Source organism: Dama dama, chromosome 1 (assembly GCF_033118175.1).
Source record: "Dama dama isolate Ldn47 chromosome 1, ASM3311817v1, whole genome shotgun sequence".
In the NCBI taxonomy this organism is placed as follows: domain Eukaryota; kingdom Metazoa; phylum Chordata; class Mammalia; order Artiodactyla; family Cervidae; genus Dama; species Dama dama.
In genome coordinates, this window is record NC_083681.1 from 80217893 (window position 1) to 80238954 (window position 21062).

The 21062-nt window shown below is 40.6% G+C and overlaps 1 protein-coding gene across 1 annotated transcript in view; it reads left to right on the forward strand.

The window, feature by feature from the left end:
* LOC133056528 (fatty acid desaturase 2-like protein FADS2B) overlaps window positions 1-20283 on the forward strand; it is a 42097-nt gene extending 21814 nt beyond the window's left edge. The window contains exons 3-12 of the mRNA XM_061141917.1: window positions 1597-1802; window positions 3521-3614; window positions 6840-6965; window positions 11097-11157; window positions 13778-13854; window positions 14001-14113; window positions 15889-15985; window positions 17877-17956; window positions 18691-18816; window positions 20203-20283. Of these exons, the coding sequence (XP_060997900.1) occupies window positions 1597-1802; window positions 3521-3614; window positions 6840-6965; window positions 11097-11157; window positions 13778-13854; window positions 14001-14113; window positions 15889-15985; window positions 17877-17956; window positions 18691-18816; window positions 20203-20263 (1041 nt within the window). The 3' untranslated portion in view covers window positions 20264-20283. The remainder of the gene's footprint in view (window positions 1-1596; window positions 1803-3520; window positions 3615-6839; window positions 6966-11096; window positions 11158-13777; window positions 13855-14000; window positions 14114-15888; window positions 15986-17876; window positions 17957-18690; window positions 18817-20202) is intronic.
* The last annotated feature ends 779 nt before the right edge of the window (window positions 20284-21062 follow it).

Here is a 21062-nt window from a genome sequence, read left to right on the forward strand (position 1 = left end):
AGAACTGACTCATTTGAAAAGACCCTGATGCTGGGCTAGATTGAATGTGGGAGAAGGGGATCACAGAGGATGAGATGGTTGGATGGCATCACCACCTAAATGGACATGAGTTTGAGTAAGCTCCAGGAGTTGGTGATGGACAGTGAAGCCTAGCATGCTTCCCTTTGAGTTGCAAAGTGTCGGACACGACTGAATGACTGAACTGAATTGATGATGAAAAGGACATCTTTTTTTGGTATTAGTTCTAGAAGGTCTTGTAATTCTTCAGAAAACCGTCCAACTTCAGCTACTTCAGCATTAGTGAGCAGAGCACAGATTTGGATTACTCTGATATTGAATGGTTTCCCTTGGAAATGAACAGAGGTCATCTTTCATTTTTGATTTTTGTACCCAAGTACTCTATTTCAGACTCTTTTGTTGATTAGCACACTGTGTGATCTATTAAAGTTATCTATGGCCACCAGAATTCTGATGTTTATGGGACCTCTAGAGATGAGCCCATCCAAACCTTTCCAAGGTACTGGATCATTTAAAAGTTGTATCAGTGAATTTGAAATGAATTTTCTTGCTTCTAGGATTATGTTCATAGCTCTTTTTTATTATTATTTCAAATTTCTCATTCCTGTAGAGCTTCTGAGCATCTCACAGGAAATTCATCCTTTGAGCTAATCTAAGTGAACTCTACCTTTCATAAAGGAATCTTTTGCACACGCTAAATAGCTGATAACATAGAAAGTAACAGAGGTCTGTATAGATAGCAAAGTCCCCCAAAGTATAATCAGAGACCAAACAGCACATTGATTTAAAAAGGCGACTATTATGAATAGATACTCACGTCTACACATAAAGCAGACAAACAGCAAGGCCCTGCTGTTCGGCAGGGACCTACACTCGGTACCTCACAATGGCCGCCCGGGGACTGGGCTCTGAGGGAACAGTGCGTGTGGGTCACGTGCTGTGCACCTGACGGCAGTGCGACGCTGCTCGTCGCCCACACGTCAACGCGGCCTTTGTCTGAAAGGAGGAGACTTCTTATGGGGGCTTCCCCGGCAGCCCGGCCGTTAAGACTTCTCCTTTCAGTGCAGGGGCGCAGGTTTGATCCCTCGTCAGGGAACCAAGATCTCACGTGCCTCACAGCAATAAATAAATAAAACATAAAATAAAAGCAATATTGCCACAAATTCAATACAGACTTCAAAAGAAATGATCTGCATCAAAGAAAAAATTTAATCAATCAGTTTAAAAAAGAGAATTTTTAGACTTGTGTATCTGTTCACTGAACCTCCCCCATCCCCCAAAAAAGAAGTAGATGATAAGCCCCACAGCAATTTGAGGAGAGTTTACAAATCACTACTCATCTGTCTCTTCTCCAGGAAAAAAATTTATCATAACTTGTTTAAAGCATTTTGATTTTAGTTAATTTTTTAAGGTTTCATTTTTTGTTTGAATTATGCCTAATTATATTTATTAAATAAATAAATGTCTATTCATAAAATTAAGGTATCATACATTGATAAAATAGATTAATAATTATGTTCGTCTGTGCTCCCACTCCACTGAAGGAACTAATTCCTTTCTTGCACGTTTATCTCATAGTCCCAGTTGGTGGACGATTTCCAAGAACTACGGAGGACATTAGAGACCATGAATTTGTTCAATGCCAACCTGGGGTTCTTCGTCCTTCACCTCGCCCAGGTCTTGATTTTGGAAGCCCTGGCTTGGGTAATAGTGTGGCATTTTGGCAGTGGCTGGCTTGTCACAATATTCATTTCTTTTCTTCTCACGGTTGCTCAGGTAAGTAGGTGTCCTAAGCCCAGGCAGCAGCTCTATGGGAAGCCTCAGAATTTTTTCTTCCCTCTTTACACTGGTGTCAGCGGCTGCCTGGCACTTCCTGGCAAGCTACTCATCAGTGTCTGACATCAGCAAGTTATCAAAACCCACTGGGCCCCAGTTCTCTCATCTGTAACACGGGGTAATGATTTTTTATGGAAATATTCTAAAAAAACTAAACAAGTTACTCTGTAGAGTGCCTAGCACAGAGACTGGCATGTGGTAAATATCCTTGACAGTTGTTACCCTTTGCCCAACATTATCCACACAATGTCAGTAACTGAAGTTCCGTTCTGGGCCATGTAACCTTCATCTATATCTTTCGTTCTTTAACAAACCAACATTTTTAATGGTTGTTCAATGATTTTACTAAGACTAGGGCACATATGTGAACTTATTTTGTTTTCTTTTTAATCGCTCAGTTGTTTCCAATTATTTTAGACCCCGTGGACTGTAACCCGCCAGGCTCCTCTGTCTTCAGGCAACAATACTGGAATAGGTTGCCATTCCCTTTACCAGGGAATCTTCCTGACCCAGGGATCAAATCCAAGTCTCCCACATTATAGGCAGATTCTTTACTGTCTTAGCCACCATGAAGAAAGAAAGCCCCACATTAATTTATACCTATATGTGTGTTTATATATATATATATATATATATATATATATATATATATATATATATATCACTATTTATACACGCTATTTCATAATAAAAAATTCTACTAAAAAGAAGTTATATATCTGTATTTTTAAAAAAAATTCCCTGAGACCCTTGCCAAAAGCCTCATTTCACCAATATGTATCAATACACCAGTCTATGAAGAGAGTCTATTTATTATCCCATGATAATAGGATCATGGATTCTGCAGAAATGGCAATCAGCAACTGGCGTGTAGCAGGGCAATTGATAAATGCTTTGAATGAAACACAGACTTCTGAAAATGGCATTCTATGCCCACAACTCTGTATTGGGGACACAAAGGGAAACACACCTGACCCTGCACTTGGGCAGCAGTCATCCAGTGGAGGAGATGGTCATTTAAATATCTAGACACAATACAAGGCAGAAGGGAAAGAAACAAGCATGTGCTCTTGGAGCAGAAGGAGGCATCTAATTCTAACTGAGGCAACTGGGGATGATTTCATGGAGAATTAACATCAATGTTAGTTACAAAATTTTATATGCTAATTTTTTTCTTGAAAAGTCAACTTGCTTTATTCTTTGAAAGCAACTTTTGGAATCAAGAAAGGAAAAAAATATTTGACTGCTTAGCATTATCAGGAATTTTACATGTATTTTGCCTGCAAGACAGCTGAATGAGCAAGGTATAATGTTATAATCCCTCCTTCTCAGACAAAGAACTGAGTTCAGAGCCTCTGACTAGCTTGCCAAGAGTTGTATAACTTGTAAAGTGGTGAAGAACAGTTCAGAACCCTAGTCAGCCTGACTCCAAAGGCATCCTCCTTCCATTCCACACTGGACAATTCTGACAGTAGAGAGAACGTTCTAGGCTTCGAGAGCCACCTGCGCAAAGGTACAGGGACGGGAAAGCACTCAGCAAGTGTGACAGATACAGAGATCTCCACTGTTCTCATGGGGTCCCAAACCCACCAGCGGGCCCACTTACTGCTTTCTTCTTTCCTTGTCAACTTCTCTGACTGCAACCCTGTCTCTTCCAGGTTCAGAGTGCATTTCTGCAACATGACATGGGACACCTATCCATATTTAAGAAGTCCAAGTGGAATCACCTGTTGCAAAAATTTGTGATGGGTCATCTCAAGGTACAGAATGTTCCAGGAGTATGATGGGATTCTGAAAGTCATCCCACCAAGTAGTGGTTTCTACATACACTTATCAGCAAAAAATGTTACTACACACTCCACAAGTAACTGTAAATATACTGACAATGCAGTGAATATATATATATATATATATATATATATATATATATATACACACACACATAACATTATAACATATATGCTAAAATTAGAATTTTAACTGTTTAGGAGGAAAGGTTTATTTTTATTAAGAAGTTCTGTTTTTTCCTTAGCCAATAAACTATTTGGCCCAATCCCTGGTACACCACTAAAGAAACACCTCTCAGGATATATACCCTATAAAGTCATGAGTAGGGATATTCTTAGAAGGGATCTGGACATGTACCTCTGGGGGGCTAGGGGAATCCAGCCAACCATTTTATCCCTGGGAGGACTATGTATAAATAAAAGAAAAGATGCAGAATAGAGAAAAATTTAACAAAAGAGAGAAACCACAGAAAGCTAGATGGCTCTGTTTAAGAGTTCAGGGTTGCAAAAGCCAGTCTGCCGGAAAAAGCAGGGGCAGTTGGCCTTATCCCCCTCACATATGCTCCAGGAGGACAGGCACACTGTCCTATGCACCCCTGAAATGCAGCGTCTAGCAGAGTGCCTAACACGCAGTAGGCCTTCCATAAGCGTGTGTGGAATGCATGAAGGAATGGATGGAGGAATGGAACGATGGGTGGAAACCTGATAACAGTACAAGGATTGATGACAGTCGGTTTCAGCCCTGGCTCTGATAACGCTCACTGTGCAACCCCGAACAAGTCAGATTCCATCTCTGGCTCTCAGAGTTCTCATCTCTAAAATTAGGGCTTCAGCTGGATCTCAGCTTTTCTCTGGTGTTCTAGGATTCGGTGAGAAACCAAATGACAGAATGATCTCTGTTCATTTCCAAGGCAAACCATTCAGTATCACAGTAGTCCAAGTCTAGCTAACTCTGCTAGCCTTTGCCCTGCTTCGTTTTGTACTCCAGTATTCTTGCCTTGATAACCCCATGAACAGTATGAAATGGCAAAAAGATATCACAGTGAAAGATGAACTCCCAGGTCGGTAGGTACCTGCTAATGGAGAAGAGTGGAGAAATAACTCCAGCAATAATGAAGAGATGGAGCCAAAGTGAAAACAACACTGAGCTATGGATATGACTGGTGGTGGAAGAAAACTCTGATACCATAGAGAGTGATAGTGCATAGGAAGCTGAAATGTTAGGTCGATGAATCAAGGCAAATTGGAAGTGGTCAAACAGAAGATGGCAAGGGTGAACATTGACATTGTAGGAATCAGTGAACTAAAATGGACCAGAATGGGCGAATTTAATTCAGGTGACCATTATATCGATGACTGTGGGCAAAAACCCCTCGAAGAAATGGAGTAGCCCTCATAATCAACAAAAGAGTCCAAAATGCAGTACTTGGATACAATCTCAAAAATGAAAGAATGATCTCTCTTCATTTCCAAGGCAAACCCTTCAATATCACAGTAATCGAAGGCTATGCCCCAAACATCAATGCTGAAGAAGCTGAAGTTGAATGGTTCTTTGAAGATCTACAAGACCTTCTAGAACTAACACCAAAAAAAGATGTCTTTTTCATCATAGGGGACTGGTTGCAAAAGTAGGAAACCAAGAGACACCTGGAGTAACAGGCAAGTTTGACGTTGGAGTGAATGAAGCAGGGCAAAGGCCAACAGAATTTTGCCGAGAGAACACACTGCTCACAGCAAACACCCTCTTCCAACTTTATCACTCCTGTATATATTCCAAATATTTTCACTTTAACATGAAAGAAATATACAAATTATTAATATATTTTACATTTTTTTTCATTCTGAGGCTTTGAATCTAGTATGTATTATATACTTACACAGCCTGCCTCAATTCGAGTGGTCACATATTAAGTGCTCAGTGGCCACACATAGATAATGGCTACTCTATTGAGCACCGCAGATCTAAAATATACATTTGAGGTTTTTGAGAATGTCAGATAGGCAATAAAAACTATGACTATTGCTTATTCTCCTATAAATGATTAATGAAATATGGGAAGGGAAGAGAAATTGAATATCTCAATATGCCAGCATTCTACATACAGAATCTCATGTCTCCTTAAACAACCCATGCAGGTAAATGTCATTACATTATGCTATATGTACTGAAGATGAAATTGAACGTCAAAGGGTAGATAATTTTCCCAAACCACACAGAAGCATTTATACAATCCAGTGGATTCAACTAAGTTGATGTGCTTCCAAAACCTTTTCTCTGTTAAAACCTTCAGATTTTCACTGAAAGAGAAAAAAAATCCCAAACGACCTAATCAGAAATGATATGAGCTCAGCATCAACTAAAATAGTTTTATTCTCATTTATATTTAATGAGATCATTGAAATTTGAAAATGTGATGATCAGAGGCAAACTCTCATAGGAGATGACTTCAGATCCATGACTCTTTAAAATATTTATTAAAGTAGGAACCTGGGGGCCATTTTCCCCCCAGAACTAATTAGTTTTAGAGCTGGTTTCTTTACTGATAAAATAAGAAGTGTACTCTCTGCTCTACCTATTTCATATCTCTTTTTAAAAGCAGGACAAAAAAAAAAAAATGGAAAAACATTTCATTTTATCGGTTTTATTCTTCTTCATTATCAAGAGTTGTTTTAGCCTGGAATTTGTGTTCCTGGATAAGATAATTATTTGCTGGTAGGCTTTTAGAGCCTCTAGCCAATAAATCATTTTGTGACCCAGGAATGGGGGACGGCATGTTATAGGAATCCATATCCTACTTAAACTTTGGAGATGTAGGCAGAAAACGCTGATTGTGACTATTCAGGCGCTAGTCATGTCCGGCTCACTGAGACCCCATGAACACAGCACAGCAGGCTTCCCTGTCCTTCACCAGTTCATAAAGTTTGCTCAGACTCATGTCCATTGAGTCGGTGATGCCATCCAACTATCTCATCCTCCGTCATCCCCTTTTCCTCCTGCCCTCAATCTTTCCCAGGATCAAGGTCTTTTCTAGTGAGTTGGCTCTTCACATCAGGTGGTCAGTATTGGAGCTTCAGCTTCAGCAACAGTCCTTCCAGTGAATATTCAAGGTTGATTTTCTTTAGTTTTGGAAAACTCTGATAATGAAAGATATTTCAGGAGAGAAATCTTGCAGCTAATGAATGTTCTCTTCTCCTCAGGGCCTATCTGTAAAATGGTGGAATAACCAGCACTTCCAACACCATGTCAAAACAAACATCTACCCCAAAGACCCAGATATTAATCTAAACCCATTTTTCGTTGTTGGAGACTTACAACCTGTCAAGGTATGTTTAGAAATACTAGGCACTTAGAGAAATGTTTCAGGAAGTGGCTCTTGGAAAGTTCTACACCTTTGTCTTGAGATCAGGCTGGAAATTCTGGATTCAAGTATGTTTTCAGAGCATCTCTTCTTCTTTTAAGTCCAGGATATAGATTTTAAATAAGTGAATCTGGTGTTGTAAGAAAAGAAGAAAATGTGGAATGAATGACTCTATGATCTTAAAAGTCATTCAGTTTAAATAACTCATAGAAGGCATGGCAGTACATTCAAGGAGTGCTAAATAAGGAAACACCTATGTATCTATTTATGTCAACTAATTCTAGCTGTTGGAAGAAACTAAGCTGTTATTTTTAGTTTAGGTTATTTTGGTTCATTTATACATGAAACTCACCTCAAATGCCTCATAATACACTTAGGACCTCACCTCTAATTCAGAATTCATTTTTTTTTCCATTTATTTCTATTAGTTGGAGGCTAATTACTTTACAATATTGTAGTGGTTTTTGCCATACATTGACATGAATCAGACATGGATTTACATGTTTTCCCCATCCTGATCCCCCCTCCTGCCTCCCTCTCCATCCCATCCTTCTGGGTCTTCCCAGTGCACCAGCCCTGAGCACCCATCTCATGCATCCAACCTGGGCTGGTGATCTGTTTCAGCGTTGATAGTATACTTGTTTCAATGCTGTTCTCTCTGAACATCCCACCCTCGCCTTCTCCCACAGTCTAAAAGTCTGTTCTGTACATCTGTGTCTCTTTTTCTATTTTTCATGTAGGATTATCGCTACCATCTTTTTAATTTCCATATATATGCATTAGTATACTGTATTGGTCTTTATCTTTCTGGCTTACTTCACTCTGTATGATGGGCTCCAGTTTCATCCATCTCATTAGAACTGATTCAAATGAATTCTTTGTAATGGCTGAGTGATATTCCATAGTGTATATGTAGCACAGCTTTCTTATCCATTCATTTGCTGATGGACATCTAGGTTGCTTCCATGTCCTGGCTATTATAAACAGTGCTGTGATGAACATTGGGGTGCACGTGTCTCTTTCAGCTCTGGTTTCCTCAGTGTGTATGCCTAGGAGTGGGATTGCTGGGTCATATGGCAGTTCTATTTCCAGTTTTTTAAGGAATCTCCACACTGTTCTCCATAGTGGCTGTACTAGTTTGCATTCCCCCCAACAGTGTAAGAGGGTTCCCTTTTCTCCACACCCTCTCCAGCATTTATTGCTTGTAGACTTTTGGATAGCAGCCATTCTGACTGACATGTAATGGTACCTCATTGAGGTTTTGATTTGCATTTCTCTGATAATGAGTGATGTTGAGCATCTTTTCATGTGTTTGTTAGCCATCTGTATGTCTTCTTTGGAGAAATGTCTGTTTAGATCTTTGGCCCAATTTTTGATTGGGTCATTTATTTTTCTGGAATTGAGCTGCTGGAGTTGCTTGTATATTTTTGAGATTAATCCTTTGTTCCTTCATTTGCTATTATTTTCTCCCATTCTGAAGGCTGTTTTTTCACCTTACTTATAGTTTCCTTTGTTGTGCAAAAGCTTTTAAATTTCATTAGGTCCCATGTGTTTATTTTTGCTTTTATTTCCAATTTCTGGGAGGTGGGTCATAGAGGATCTTGCTGTGATTTATGTCGGAGAGTGTTTTGCCTATGTTCTCCTCTAGGAGTTTTATAGTTTCTGGTCTTACATTTAGATCTTTAATCCATTTTGAGTTTATTTTTGTGTATGGTGTTAGAAAGTGTTCTAGTTTCACTCTTTTACAAGTGGTTGACCAGTTTTCCCAGCACCACTTGTTAAAGAGGTTGTCTTTTTTCCATTGTATATTCTTGCCTCCTTTGTTGAAGATAAGGTGTCCGTAGGTACATGGATTTATCTCTGGGCTTTCTATTTTGTTCCATTGATTAATTCAGACTTCTTAAGCAACAGAAAAAGGACGGCAAACTCCAGAATGTCTCAGCTGTTGACTTTCTTAAACCTCAGCTTAAAAACAAGCATGTAACGATTATTACCAAGATTTTCAGAGTCTGATTTCAACATAGAAGGTATAAGGATAAGCACAGAAAGGTATCTTTCCTTGAGAAGAAATAATGGATCCTGAGAATTAAGTGCTTAGGAAGAGGCTCTATCTGCTTCTGGAAGAATTTAGGAGCTTCCTAACAACAAAGGAGTGTAGCTTGGTCAGTTGCTCCATGGACTTTGTGGTGACCAGAATTGTGCAACTTTCTGAAAATAGGTTTTCCCAGTTTTGGAAGACAACCTTCTTCCAATTAGCAAAAAAAGTCTCCTGCTGAGATATAAAGGAAAAAAGAAAGATACCTTGACTGTAGTCTTCAGTCAGTTGTTCTTCACAATGACTCCGCAAAGGAGTCAGAGCTCTCTAAAGTCTGCAAACTCCTGAAGTGAAGTCGATCAGTCATGTCTGACTCTTTGTGACCTTTTGGACTACAGCCCACCAGGCTCCTCCATCCATGGGCTTTTCCAGGCAAGAATAGTGGAGTGGGTTGTCATTTCCTTCTCCAGGGATCCAACCTGGACCTCCCACATTACAGGCAGACTCTTTACAGTCTGAGCCACCAAGGAATCCCTGTGAACTCCTCGGCTGACCACTAAACTTACGACATTTTGACTTCTCTCCTCATTCCCTCAGAGCAATGGAGATTTGCCTCACTGGAGTTCATGAGGCAGCCTGACCCCCTCTAGAAGTGCCTTCTGTAGAACTGTATCCAGTTCTCATGCTGCCTCTTCACAGAGGATGGAGACATCATCACTTCTCCACCATTCTAGAGACATATCCCTCGAGCCTTAGGTTCTGTATACTTTAATTTCAAAGCAACTCACAACACCTTACTTAAAATCTTTTAATCTCTAAAATTCAGTTGTTTCACAACAAAACTAATTCTGGTAAGCCTTAAGTGTTTCTGTTCTTCCCATTTTACTGTCAGTCTTTCTACCAGTTTCTTCAAACATTCATTCTTTTAATAAGTATTAATTAAATCCTCTAGGGCCAGGTCCTGTACTCATACTCTGGAAAAGTTAGACTTCTCCTTTGGAGCAATACTCAAAAATCAATCCTTGACCTACATTTGCCAGCTCTCCAAAATTTCCCACTGACTCCCTCTTTCAAGTTTCCTACCCCTTAAATATCCAGAACCTGGGAGTAACTGCAAATAACTATCATTACTTTATCACCATGACATTTATTTTTATTTACAATAGTAAGAGAAAGAAGGGTCAAGTCTAATATCGAAATAACAGAAGAAATATGTAGAAGGGAAAGTATCAAAAGAGTGGGAAAAGCAAAAAATTAAACACGGCTCACAGTGTTTTAAGTGACTGACATATGGTAAAATTATAGAGGAGATTTGAATTATCATTCATTCATTAATTCCTTCAACTAAACATTTATTAAGTGTCTCTTTGGTAATAGAGATAAACCATTACTTCTATGCTTCCTCTTAAGATACTTGCTGCCTTTGTACATTTGGACACAGACTAAATTAACTAAGAAGACCCCTAGGAAATGACTCAAATTCCCAGTGGTAAGATTATACATTATCAAGCCTTAAAATGAGTAAATCACAGCATGAGATCCACGATGGAGTTAAAGGAGGAAAGATGAAGTAGATACTAGAGGTTATGACTATGTGTCTTATAACACAACCATTCAACAAATACCTGTTAAATGGATGAATAGATGAAAGCAGACTGTGCTTCAAGCAAAATTCTAAGCACATAGTTTGAAGAAGACCTTAAAAACGTACCAGAAATAATTCTCCTGAATCACCATTCCATTCCACCCCAGGACAAATATTTTAAAATGGCTCCCATGGGAATAATAATAAACATCACAATCCCTGAATTCAAATGGGATAAGCCACCCCTGCAAGAATTGCCCACATTTAAATAAAGAAAAAGGCACCACAGTATTTCCTCCCCCTTCAGTTCTGGTTCTTCAGTGGCTTTAGTTTGACAGTAAATGAACTCTGACCAGATGGCTCTTTCTATAGAGATTCTACACACACACACACACACACACACACACACACAACCTTGAGTATAATAACAGAAGTCTATATTGTTCTTGCTTTAGTTTTATTCTCTCTTCATTCAGTATGGGAAGAACAAAATCAAATTCATCAACTACGAGAAGCAGCACCTGTACTTCTGCATGGGTGAGTCACACATGGAACCATAATCCTTATCTTCCCGTTTCCTTGAAGCAAACTGTTGTCAAAACAGAAGGCATGACTGAAATCCTCCCACAGAGAGATGATCCCATGTCTTGTTGTGCCTCAAAAAAGCAGCATGCTTTATTTCAGACTTACCTGGGTGAAATCTGAAAAGGAAAACAGAAGAGCAATTAGGCATTCTTAATGGGCATCTCATCACTCTGGCTACTGTACAGGGAAGGAGATGTTCCAAGAAGGATGGGAGGCAGGATGCCAATCAAGGGGTCTGGAATATGTGACTCTTGTGCTGGATAAACTAAATACAATACTTATGAAGAAGAAAGGGATAGTGTATATGCATAGGGAGGAAAACTAGGAAAAGAATGCTTAAGTACTGACAGTAGGTGCCAGAAAAAGCAGAGTCTCATGAATAAAAGTCACCTGCAGAGCTTCTGTGTGGAAGAAAGTTGACTGTTCCCACAGCTTACATACAGCTGGAGAACATATTTTAGTGGACAGATACACACACGCACACACACACATATAAGATAGATCTGGACATGTTCTAGGCTTGAGAGAAAATAGGGTAGCTGAATAATGCTAATACCAATGAAAATATTAGAAGCAAAAATGTTCTGCTCTTAACCAAGTCAAATTTATGAGAGCTCACAAAGGAAAGTTTAGGACCCCAAAATATGCTCGTCTAAAACATGCTTACTCATTTGGAAAAGAAACCCAAATTAGGAAATATTCCAAACATTTCCTGTAGATCAGTGGTTCTCACCTAAGAGCATAGCTGCCCCCAACATTTGACACCGTATAGATACTTTTTTGATTATCAAAACAAAGCGGGAGAATGGTACTGACATCCATGGGGCAGAAGCCAGGGATGTCATGAAATGCCTTACAGGACACAGAACAGCCCTGAACAGTAAAGAATTATCTGACCCTAAGATGCCAACAGTGTTAAGATTGAGAAACAGTTGCAGATGATCTGGCTTGCCCAAACATTGGCCACCAGTGGTCATCTGTCTCCTGCCTGACCGGGATGGCCTGTGAGTCCATTTCTTAAGACATGAGGCTCAACCATCACTGCAGCCTCTTCCAGTGCTAGAATTCTGAGGACTTCTCCTAATGCGGTTATTCTCTTTCATGACCAAAAAGGGTGTGGAGGACACTGGTTCTCCAGTTTGAAAGGTAGCTATTCCAGCCCAGACAGATGTGTATTCACATAAGAAAAAACTGTTGGGGTCTCTTGTCTGAACTCTCCTCCTGTGTGTAGTAAAACAATACAGCCTTAGCTTATGAGGAATGGGTGAATATTTTAGCTACACTGCAGAATGCCCAGCTTACAAACCACATCGTCCTCAGGAGCTGTTTCATTTTGTCATTTTCTTTCAAATGTCTTCAACTTAGTATGACAGGTACAAATGAGTCATACTTAACCTGTCAAAGGGAGATGAAGCTTGACATTTCATAAAGGTGGCGAGACAGCTTTCATGCAGATTCCTGTAGTAAGGAAAGGTACTTCAGTATAAGCTGAGCTCAACTCTCAGAAAAGAAAGTTGGGAGACTTTTAAAACACTGCGACGTGCTAAAGGAAATTAGGGAAAGAGGATAAAGGGAGGGGAAGCTGGTCATGTGGTTAAGCCATGTGTGTCTTCTCACTGGTGCTTATCAAAGTCAAACTCCTTACCCTTCCAAAGACTGCAGGACAGAGCCTGATCCTCTAAGACTGTACTTCAAAGGGATGACTCCCAAGTCCTTGAGAAAGACATTTCTGGGTCAGGGAAGATCCATCTCAGAGGGACAGAGTAAGAATTTTATAATTGTAAGTTTTCTAACAAATGATCAAAGAAAAAGGAGGTCAGAAGCCTACTGAACATGCATTAAGTTCTTTGGACAATCTTGAACTTTCTCATGCAAGAATTTTAAGGGGGCTGGAGTCATCCCAAGAGCATGGCCTTGAACTGTTCTTAGAAACTATTTCTAGCATTTGTGCAAGTCTCTTAGTGTGTAGGGTGGACAAAATCATCTGTGCTGACAGTTTACAGACTTTGAAAGTTTGCAGGTCAAGTTTGGAGCCTAGTCAGGAAGGGGACTCCAGAGCTTCTGACTCAAGTTTGACCAAGGAGAGAGTTGTCAAAGTCTGAAGGTTGCCCATATGACTCCTACGTGCTCCAGGCAACTTCAGTGGTCCTGGGGGACGAGCAGGTAAATAACTATCAGACCAGACTCAGTATGCCTGCTCTATATCTGCCACCTCGACATATTGTGACAGGGCTCAACACGAAGGATCGTGAAGGATTGAAGGATTCCAGGGACCTTGAGAAAACTTGAAAGCTCAGAGCAGAAGCATTCCAGATGCCTTCATCAGGAATGACTCAGATCTTCAAAGCTTCCCTAGTCTCCCTAAGGGTCCTTGAACCAAAGTCCTGGTTCAGCCTCAGAGACTCTAAAAGCCCAGCAGCATCCAGGATGTGGTTGTGGATCTCCACCTTGCATCCCTTCTCCGGGGAAATATTCCAGGGGTAGCATGTTAAGATCAACTCCCACTCGCTTCCACAGGAATCATATCTGCTTATTTTTTCACTATCCTCTTTTTTTTTTTTTTTTTTTTCAGTTGGGGTCCACCTTTTCACATCAGTAGCTTTCAACCTGAAATCCATGAAAGAGATGTACCAGAGAAGGTACTGGGAGGTGAGCAACTCGATTCCTTCTCTAGAGCTCGATCAGGCTGGTAGAAAGGGAAAAATGTAAATGCTTGGTCCTTTCCAGATGCAGCTTCCTTGAGTACCAGGATATAAGATTTAGCCAGTTTTATTTCCACTAGCTTAACTTTCAAGCACTTCTTTCTGCAGGACATCGCCTGGGTCAGCAGCTCTTACATTCGCTATTTCATCATATTTGTTCCTTTCTATGGACTCTTTGGAACCTTGGGGCTCATGTGCTTAGTCAAGTAAGTAAAGAATAATATTCTCCCACTCTTATTCTGGATGGTCCTCTTACCTTTCTTATCTGAGCTATTTATGAATAGCAATGATTAGCAGATTATGACACCAGACCAGATTCTCGTAGCTGAGATATTTCCAAGAAAATGTGGGATAAAACAGCTGAAATAGTTGAATGAGTTTCTTGGAAACTGAATTTGCCCAATCTTGCCTTTTTTCCTACATGATTAATTCCCAATTGCAGTATAGTAGTCCCTCAGCATCTGAGGAGGATTATTCCTTGGACCCACTTCAGTTACCAAAATCCAAAGATATTCAAGCTCCATAGTCATCTATTCATATATGTGGTTCCACAACTGTGAATTCAGGCAACCACTAATCTTGTAGTAGAGTATGTGTTTACTAAAAAATATCCACATTTAAGTGGACCTGCACGTTTCTCAAAGGGCAATTGCATTCTGCCTGATCACCAAGTCCTTCAAACTGTAATCCAGCTGGACATCATAATTCTTACCGAAGATAGTAGGAGCCCAGTTTTTAAAAAGTTATTTTATGACTAGAGATTTTCCCCACATCAAAAGCACTTTAACCTGAATCGCCCTGTTCACCTCGCGATGCATCCCTCCTCATCACTCGCGTCACTGCTCATAGCAGCGGCAGGGGCTCCTCCGCGTCAGGCGCTTTGCTGATGGCTCACAGTGGGCCTCCCTGCTGGCTCAGACAGCAACGCGCCCGCCTGCATTGTGGGAGACCCGGGTTCCATCCCTGGGTTGGGAGGATCCCCGGAGAAGGAGATGGCAACGCGCCCGCCTGCATTGTGGGAGACCCGGGCTCCATCCCTGGGTCTGGAGGATCCCCCGGAGAAGGAGATGGCAACGCGCCCGCCTGCATTGTGGGAGACCCGGGTTCCATCCCTGGGTCGGGAAGATCCCCCAGAGAAGGAGGCAACCTGCTCCAGTATTCTTGCCTGGAAAATTCCATGGATGCAGGAGCTGGTGGGCTACAGTCCACGGGGTCTCAAAGAGTCATACATGACTGAGCAACTTCACTCACTCTACATGCATTATCTTATTTGATGTAATAAAACGATGCACAACCAGGCAATGTAGATAGTATCAATTTCGTTTTTCTGGTGAGAGAACTAAAGTTCAGAGGAATGAAATCACTTACTCAAGAGCAAATAAGGGCCAGTAGCAGTGCCAAATCACAACTCGTCCCCAGTTCTATCTGATGACAACAGCCAAGCTCTTAATCACATTGCATATATGCTTAAGTTGTTGTCACTATAGTCGCTAAGTCATGTCTAACTCTTTTGTGACCCCATGGACTGTAGCCTGCCAGGCTCCTCTGCTCTGGGGGTTTCACAGGCAAGAATACTGGAGTGGGTTGCCAGTTCTTTGTCCAGGGGATCTTCCTGACCCAGGAATCAAACCCAGATCTCCTGCACTGGCAGATGGAATCTTGACCACTGAGCCACCAGGGAAGCCTGACCTTCAGTTATCTAGGATCTTCTGAGCCTTGCACCAATGCCTACAGAAAATACTGGGGATGCTGCTCTGGTACAGTAGGCTGCAAGACAGGGACTGTGACTGATACCTAGTGTGTAATCTTTAGATATAAAATGTCTGCAAAGATGAAAATCAAATAACCACCACTTTATTGGAACCTTTGAGTCACTGCCATTTCCTCTAATGCTCGGCCAGATCTGCCAGTGGGTATGCAAGCCCAGTGACTGGAACTGAAACACCCCAAGAAGTGATATCTTCCTTTTATTCTCTTAAAGCTTTCTTGAAAGTCCCTGGATTACATATGTTACCCAGATGAGCCACATACCAATGAAAATGAGCAAAGAGGAGAACCAGGACTGGTTCAGCACTCAGGTAATAATGCTGTTTTTGGGAAAGCATCCAGCAAAGCATTCTGATTACCACCTGCTTACCTCACATAATACTTATTGGAGGCTTACAGGGGCCAGGCTTTGTCAACTGTTTTGCATGTAGCTACATGCTCACAGTACTCCCACTTCACAAATGATAAAATTGAGGTATGAAGAAGTAATATAACTTGTGTAAGATCACACAGCTAATAAGTGGTAGAAGCAACTTTTATTTATTTATTTATTTGGCCACACTGTGTGGCATGCAGGGTCTTAGTTCTCCTACCAGGGATCAAACCTGTGTTAAGCACACAGTTTTAACCAGTAGACCAGTGGGAAATCCCTAGAAGCAGGTTTTAAACCTCAGCAGTTTGCTTTCAGAAACTTTGCTCTTAACCAAGGCTTAATAAACTATAGTCCAAGGGCCAATCTAGTCCAGTCTGTGTTTTTGTAGTTCTATTGGAACACAGCCACACTTATACATTACATATTCTCTGATAACTTTCATTCTAAAACAGCAGAACTGTGTAGCTGTGATGCAGAATTAAAACATTTACTGTGCGGCACTTTACAAGCAAGGTTTACTAAACCTGCCTCAACATGATACAGTCTTTCAATGAATCTCACACTCCTAGAATAACAGAATGGAGAACCCTGCAATCCCCCTCATTTCATTGTATAGATAGTGGGGCCCAGAGAGGAGACTCAGCATTCTCGGCAAGAATGCTGCTAACAATTAAAAGACTTGTGACCCATGCAGAATACCATTGCCCCCTAAGCCTGACACTGGCTGTGTTGTGTAAACTGGAGAATCCAGGCATCATACTGCTTCCTTCTCCATGCTCATTTCCAAGTTCAGTGGACACTCCACACAGTAGCGGTTCTCAATCTTTTTGATCAAGAAACCACTCTTAAAACTTATTGAGAACGTGAAAGAGCTTTCTTTTGTGGAGGTTATATCCACTGATACTTACTGTATTTGAAATTGAAACTGAGAGTTTTAAAATATGTATTAATTAATTAAAAAAAACAAGATAAAGCCAATAAAGGTTAACATCAGAGTGATGACATCATCCCATGTTTAATAGCCTCTGGAAAAACCCATGGTAAAAGCATGCACGAACGAGAATGAAAAAGGCAAATACTGTCTCAGAAGTATTATGGGGATCATTTTGACTTTGAAGATCCCCTGAAAGTGTCCTAGGGAACCCCAAGGTGCTCTAAAGTACACTTCAAGGAACCCTGACATAGAACAACTGCAAAAATAACATTAAAAATGGCAACAACCCTAACAAGAATTAAATCTTAGAAAGGCACTGAATAAAAGTCACATTCATAAGCATTCTACATAGTCTGGAGAATCCTATAACCTTCTTGTCAGTCTGTCTTTGTGTAAAATAAAATACATTAGATTAAAAAGGAAGCTACTTGTATATATTAATATATTAATAAATGTATTTCTAGGCACAAAGCCCTTGATAAAAGCCCATGCATGCTTATTCCCCATTTAGAAGTCCTTTAAGTCTATTCTGTGGTAATAACATTCAAACTCCTATAATTTCTACAAGAGTCCTACAATCCCACTTCCATATGCCAAAGTCCTTACTCACAATATCTTAGTCTTCTGATTTTGAGAGCTGATAGTGACTTAGTCCTCTCAGGTCCTATTCACTTCTTCATATCTATTGCCTTATCTATACTTCTTGGCAAAATGTCTTATTTCCTTTATAGTTGCAAGGTCCCTGAGACCTGGGACTTATTTTTATACCTCATGGTTTGTGACACAAAATGCATACTCAATCAGCACTTGTTGAATGATGGATAAATAAAAGAGCAACTTAATCTCTTGTTTGTCACAGGCTCATTTACATCTAACGTAAGCTTTTTCTTTGCAGGTCTTGGCCACCTGTAATGTTGAACAGTCCTTTTTCAATGACTGGTTCACTGGGCACTTGAACTTCCAAATTGAGCACCAGTGAGTAAGAGAAACAGTTCATGATAAAGGGCAAGGGCTGTCACTAATAACTGCCCTCCATATAGTCCAGAGTGGAGCAGAAGACTCACCATCTTAAGGGAAAAAAATGAACCAGGGCTCTCTAAAGGATGCTATTTTTCAATTAACAAAAATGATAGATAAGGGAAGAAAGAAATGAAGGAAGTGTCACAATTGTGAGTAAATGGAGTAAAATCTTGGGAAAGTATCAGTGACTCAGTTTCCAGATTCCTATGGGCTTAAGAATTGGTGATTTCTTTGCATTTGCTTTGTTGGCAAAACCTAAGAAATATCAGGACACTTGGGTAACCAACTTGTGTTCAAACTTAACTATGTTATAATTCAAATATTTTCTTATCTGTGTCTTTGGAGCCAAGTTTACAAAATAACTAAGGAAGTGGAGTCCCTGCTGCAATTTATAAACGGTATCTGGAAATACTTTACCAAAGGATCAGTTACAGAGAGGAAATGGGTAGTTCACTGCTGTTGTTCATGGGGTCAGAAAGATTCAGACATGACTGAGCGACTGAACTGAACTGAACTGAAGGGATAAGATGAGTCTGCCAGCAAGTTTTTTAACTTTCCAGAACTAAAGTATTGTGCAAGGTCAAGGTTGGGTCTCTGTGGCTGATAGCATTTTATTTTCTAAAAGAAGGAAGGGAACTTTGGGTTTCTCCTTAGGTCTGAAAAGTTGTATATCTCCTCTGTTTCCCTAGTCTGTTTCCCACAATGCCACGCCATAATTATCACAAGGTGGCACCTCTGGTGAAGTCACTGTGTGCCAAGCATGGACTGCCATATGTGAACAAGCCCATGTTGAAGGCATTTGGAGATATTGCCAGGTAATAACAGTCCCCCAACCCACAGCTCTCATTTCCCTTCACTGCTGGTCCCCAGACTCTTCACTGCTTTATCAATCATCATTCAGTCAATAGCTATTTATTAAGGAACATTCATGTGCCCAGCATGGACAGGAGGCTCTATAAGGAACAACACTAACAGAGAAATGATAACAGTCATTCCTACCATTTACCTGCTGCCTTCTAGCTACTTCTTAGTGAAAATATCTTGGTGCCCTACTAAATTACAAGCTTCTTATAAACCAGGGTTCTGTATTATTTGTCTTTGTATCACCCACACAGCCTTGACATGCCTTAGAACTTAACCAGTAGAAGGGACTCTCCGTTCATCTGGATCAGGGTTGAAAACTAAGATGCTTGCAGGGTCTGGTGGGACAGGCAGGGGTGACTCTTCCTATAGGAACTGAGAATCCATACTCATCCTAAAGCATGCACAGTTACCTAGAAAACCCTGTGCTCATCAAATTAACAGCCAAAACCTTGGTTGAATATTTTTTTATCTTCAGATTAGGAAAAAATATTTATTAATATAAATAAGTAAGCCATCAAGGCTAGACCTGGTCAGATCTGATCCCTGAGCAGTAATCCATCTTCACGTTCTACCACTGCCCTCTTCCTTTCCTGCCCTCCAGATATCTGACCCCCCTTCAGTTGCTACAGAACTCCCTGCCCCTTGCCCATGACACATCCTTGCTCACCTTTTCTTCTACCTAGAATAATCTTCCAACCTGCCCCCCCCCCACCCCGCCCCGTCACCTTCTCAAGTTCCATTCACTCTCCAAAGTTCACCTGAAAGGTCTTTTCTTCATCTCAGTCCTCCCTTGCCCCCAAGACTAAACCTGTCACATGCTTGCTTCTCTTCATGTCTGACTTTTATCACAATCATGATTAAATAGCATATTGGGTAATATGTGTCTCCCAGTGCAGACCAGGAACTCCAGGTGGACAAGACTCTCATCACTCTTATTCACTGCTGTATCACCAGAGCCTAGAAAAATATTTCACTTTATAAAGTAGGAGAGGTATGTGGATACAGGACGAGTTGGTTTATAGTCATATGGTTTATCTTATAGAGATTCAGCAGAGCTTTTTCTTTTAATACTGGAGAAAAGGAAAGTGATGCTTTGGAGTACAGAAAAGCATAAAACAAAAATATCAGTCTCCTCCATATAGAAAATGTGAACTCACCTTCTAAACCATAAGTCAGTGTATTTGACTCCCTCCGCCGGACAAGATAGAAAGAGGTCTTTCAGATATAGCTGTAAATGACAATGTTGTAAAGTATTAAGTAAAAGAGCAAATGTTCCATGAAGTAGCTCCTTTGACCTGAGTCTCACCCGCTCATGATTTTGTCTGCTCTTCTTGCAGGGCCCTGAAGAAGTCCGGAGCCCTCTGGAAGGAGGCTTACTGCACGCATCCACAAACATAATGCAGATGTGCAGGTGCTAAAGAGAAAACCACAGGCCCCAAAAGTGTCACTTGTGCTAAAGCCCATGATACCAAACCTCTACAATACCTGACATAATTGCAGTTACAGCCTTCCCCAGAAATGTTATCTTAATCAACTAGTCTGGAATTTTGGGGTAGGCAATGTGGTGGTAATCTGCTGTGTTTTACTCCTTCTCCATTCCTGCCCCTGGCCCAGAGAAAGTGTGTGTGTATATATATATATATATATATATATATATATATATATATATATATATATATATGATAAAACCCTTGTAATCCCTCCCCGCGCAGGGAAAAAAAAAAAGTGTCTGCCCTAAATATACTTTGCTGATGGCTTCCTTGCCCCTCCTTTCTTCCTATAAAAACCTTCCATTTGCACAACCCCTCAGAATTCCCTTCTGCTTACTAACTGGGATATTGCTTGATTCAGAAGTCATTGAATAAAGCCAATGAAGTCTTCAGATTTACTCAATTGAATTTTTAATAGCTTGTTCAATAAGATTCCCAGAGGAGGACACTCAAGGTCTATTACTTTCACAACTTCCCAGATCACTGAGCATGGCGTTAGAATTCAGATGATCAATCCTGTGGATCATGTCGGCCCTCTGCTCACTGGCCACATGAATAAAGATGGCTTAATTGGGTAGACTTCCATTTAAGCTAAATGACTCATGAGAGTTATGTTACAGTCCCACCTGAAATTCTTCAATGGATTCCAATTGCCCTTGGAATAAAGTTGCAATCTGCAACCTGGTGATTGCCAGCAGACGACCAGC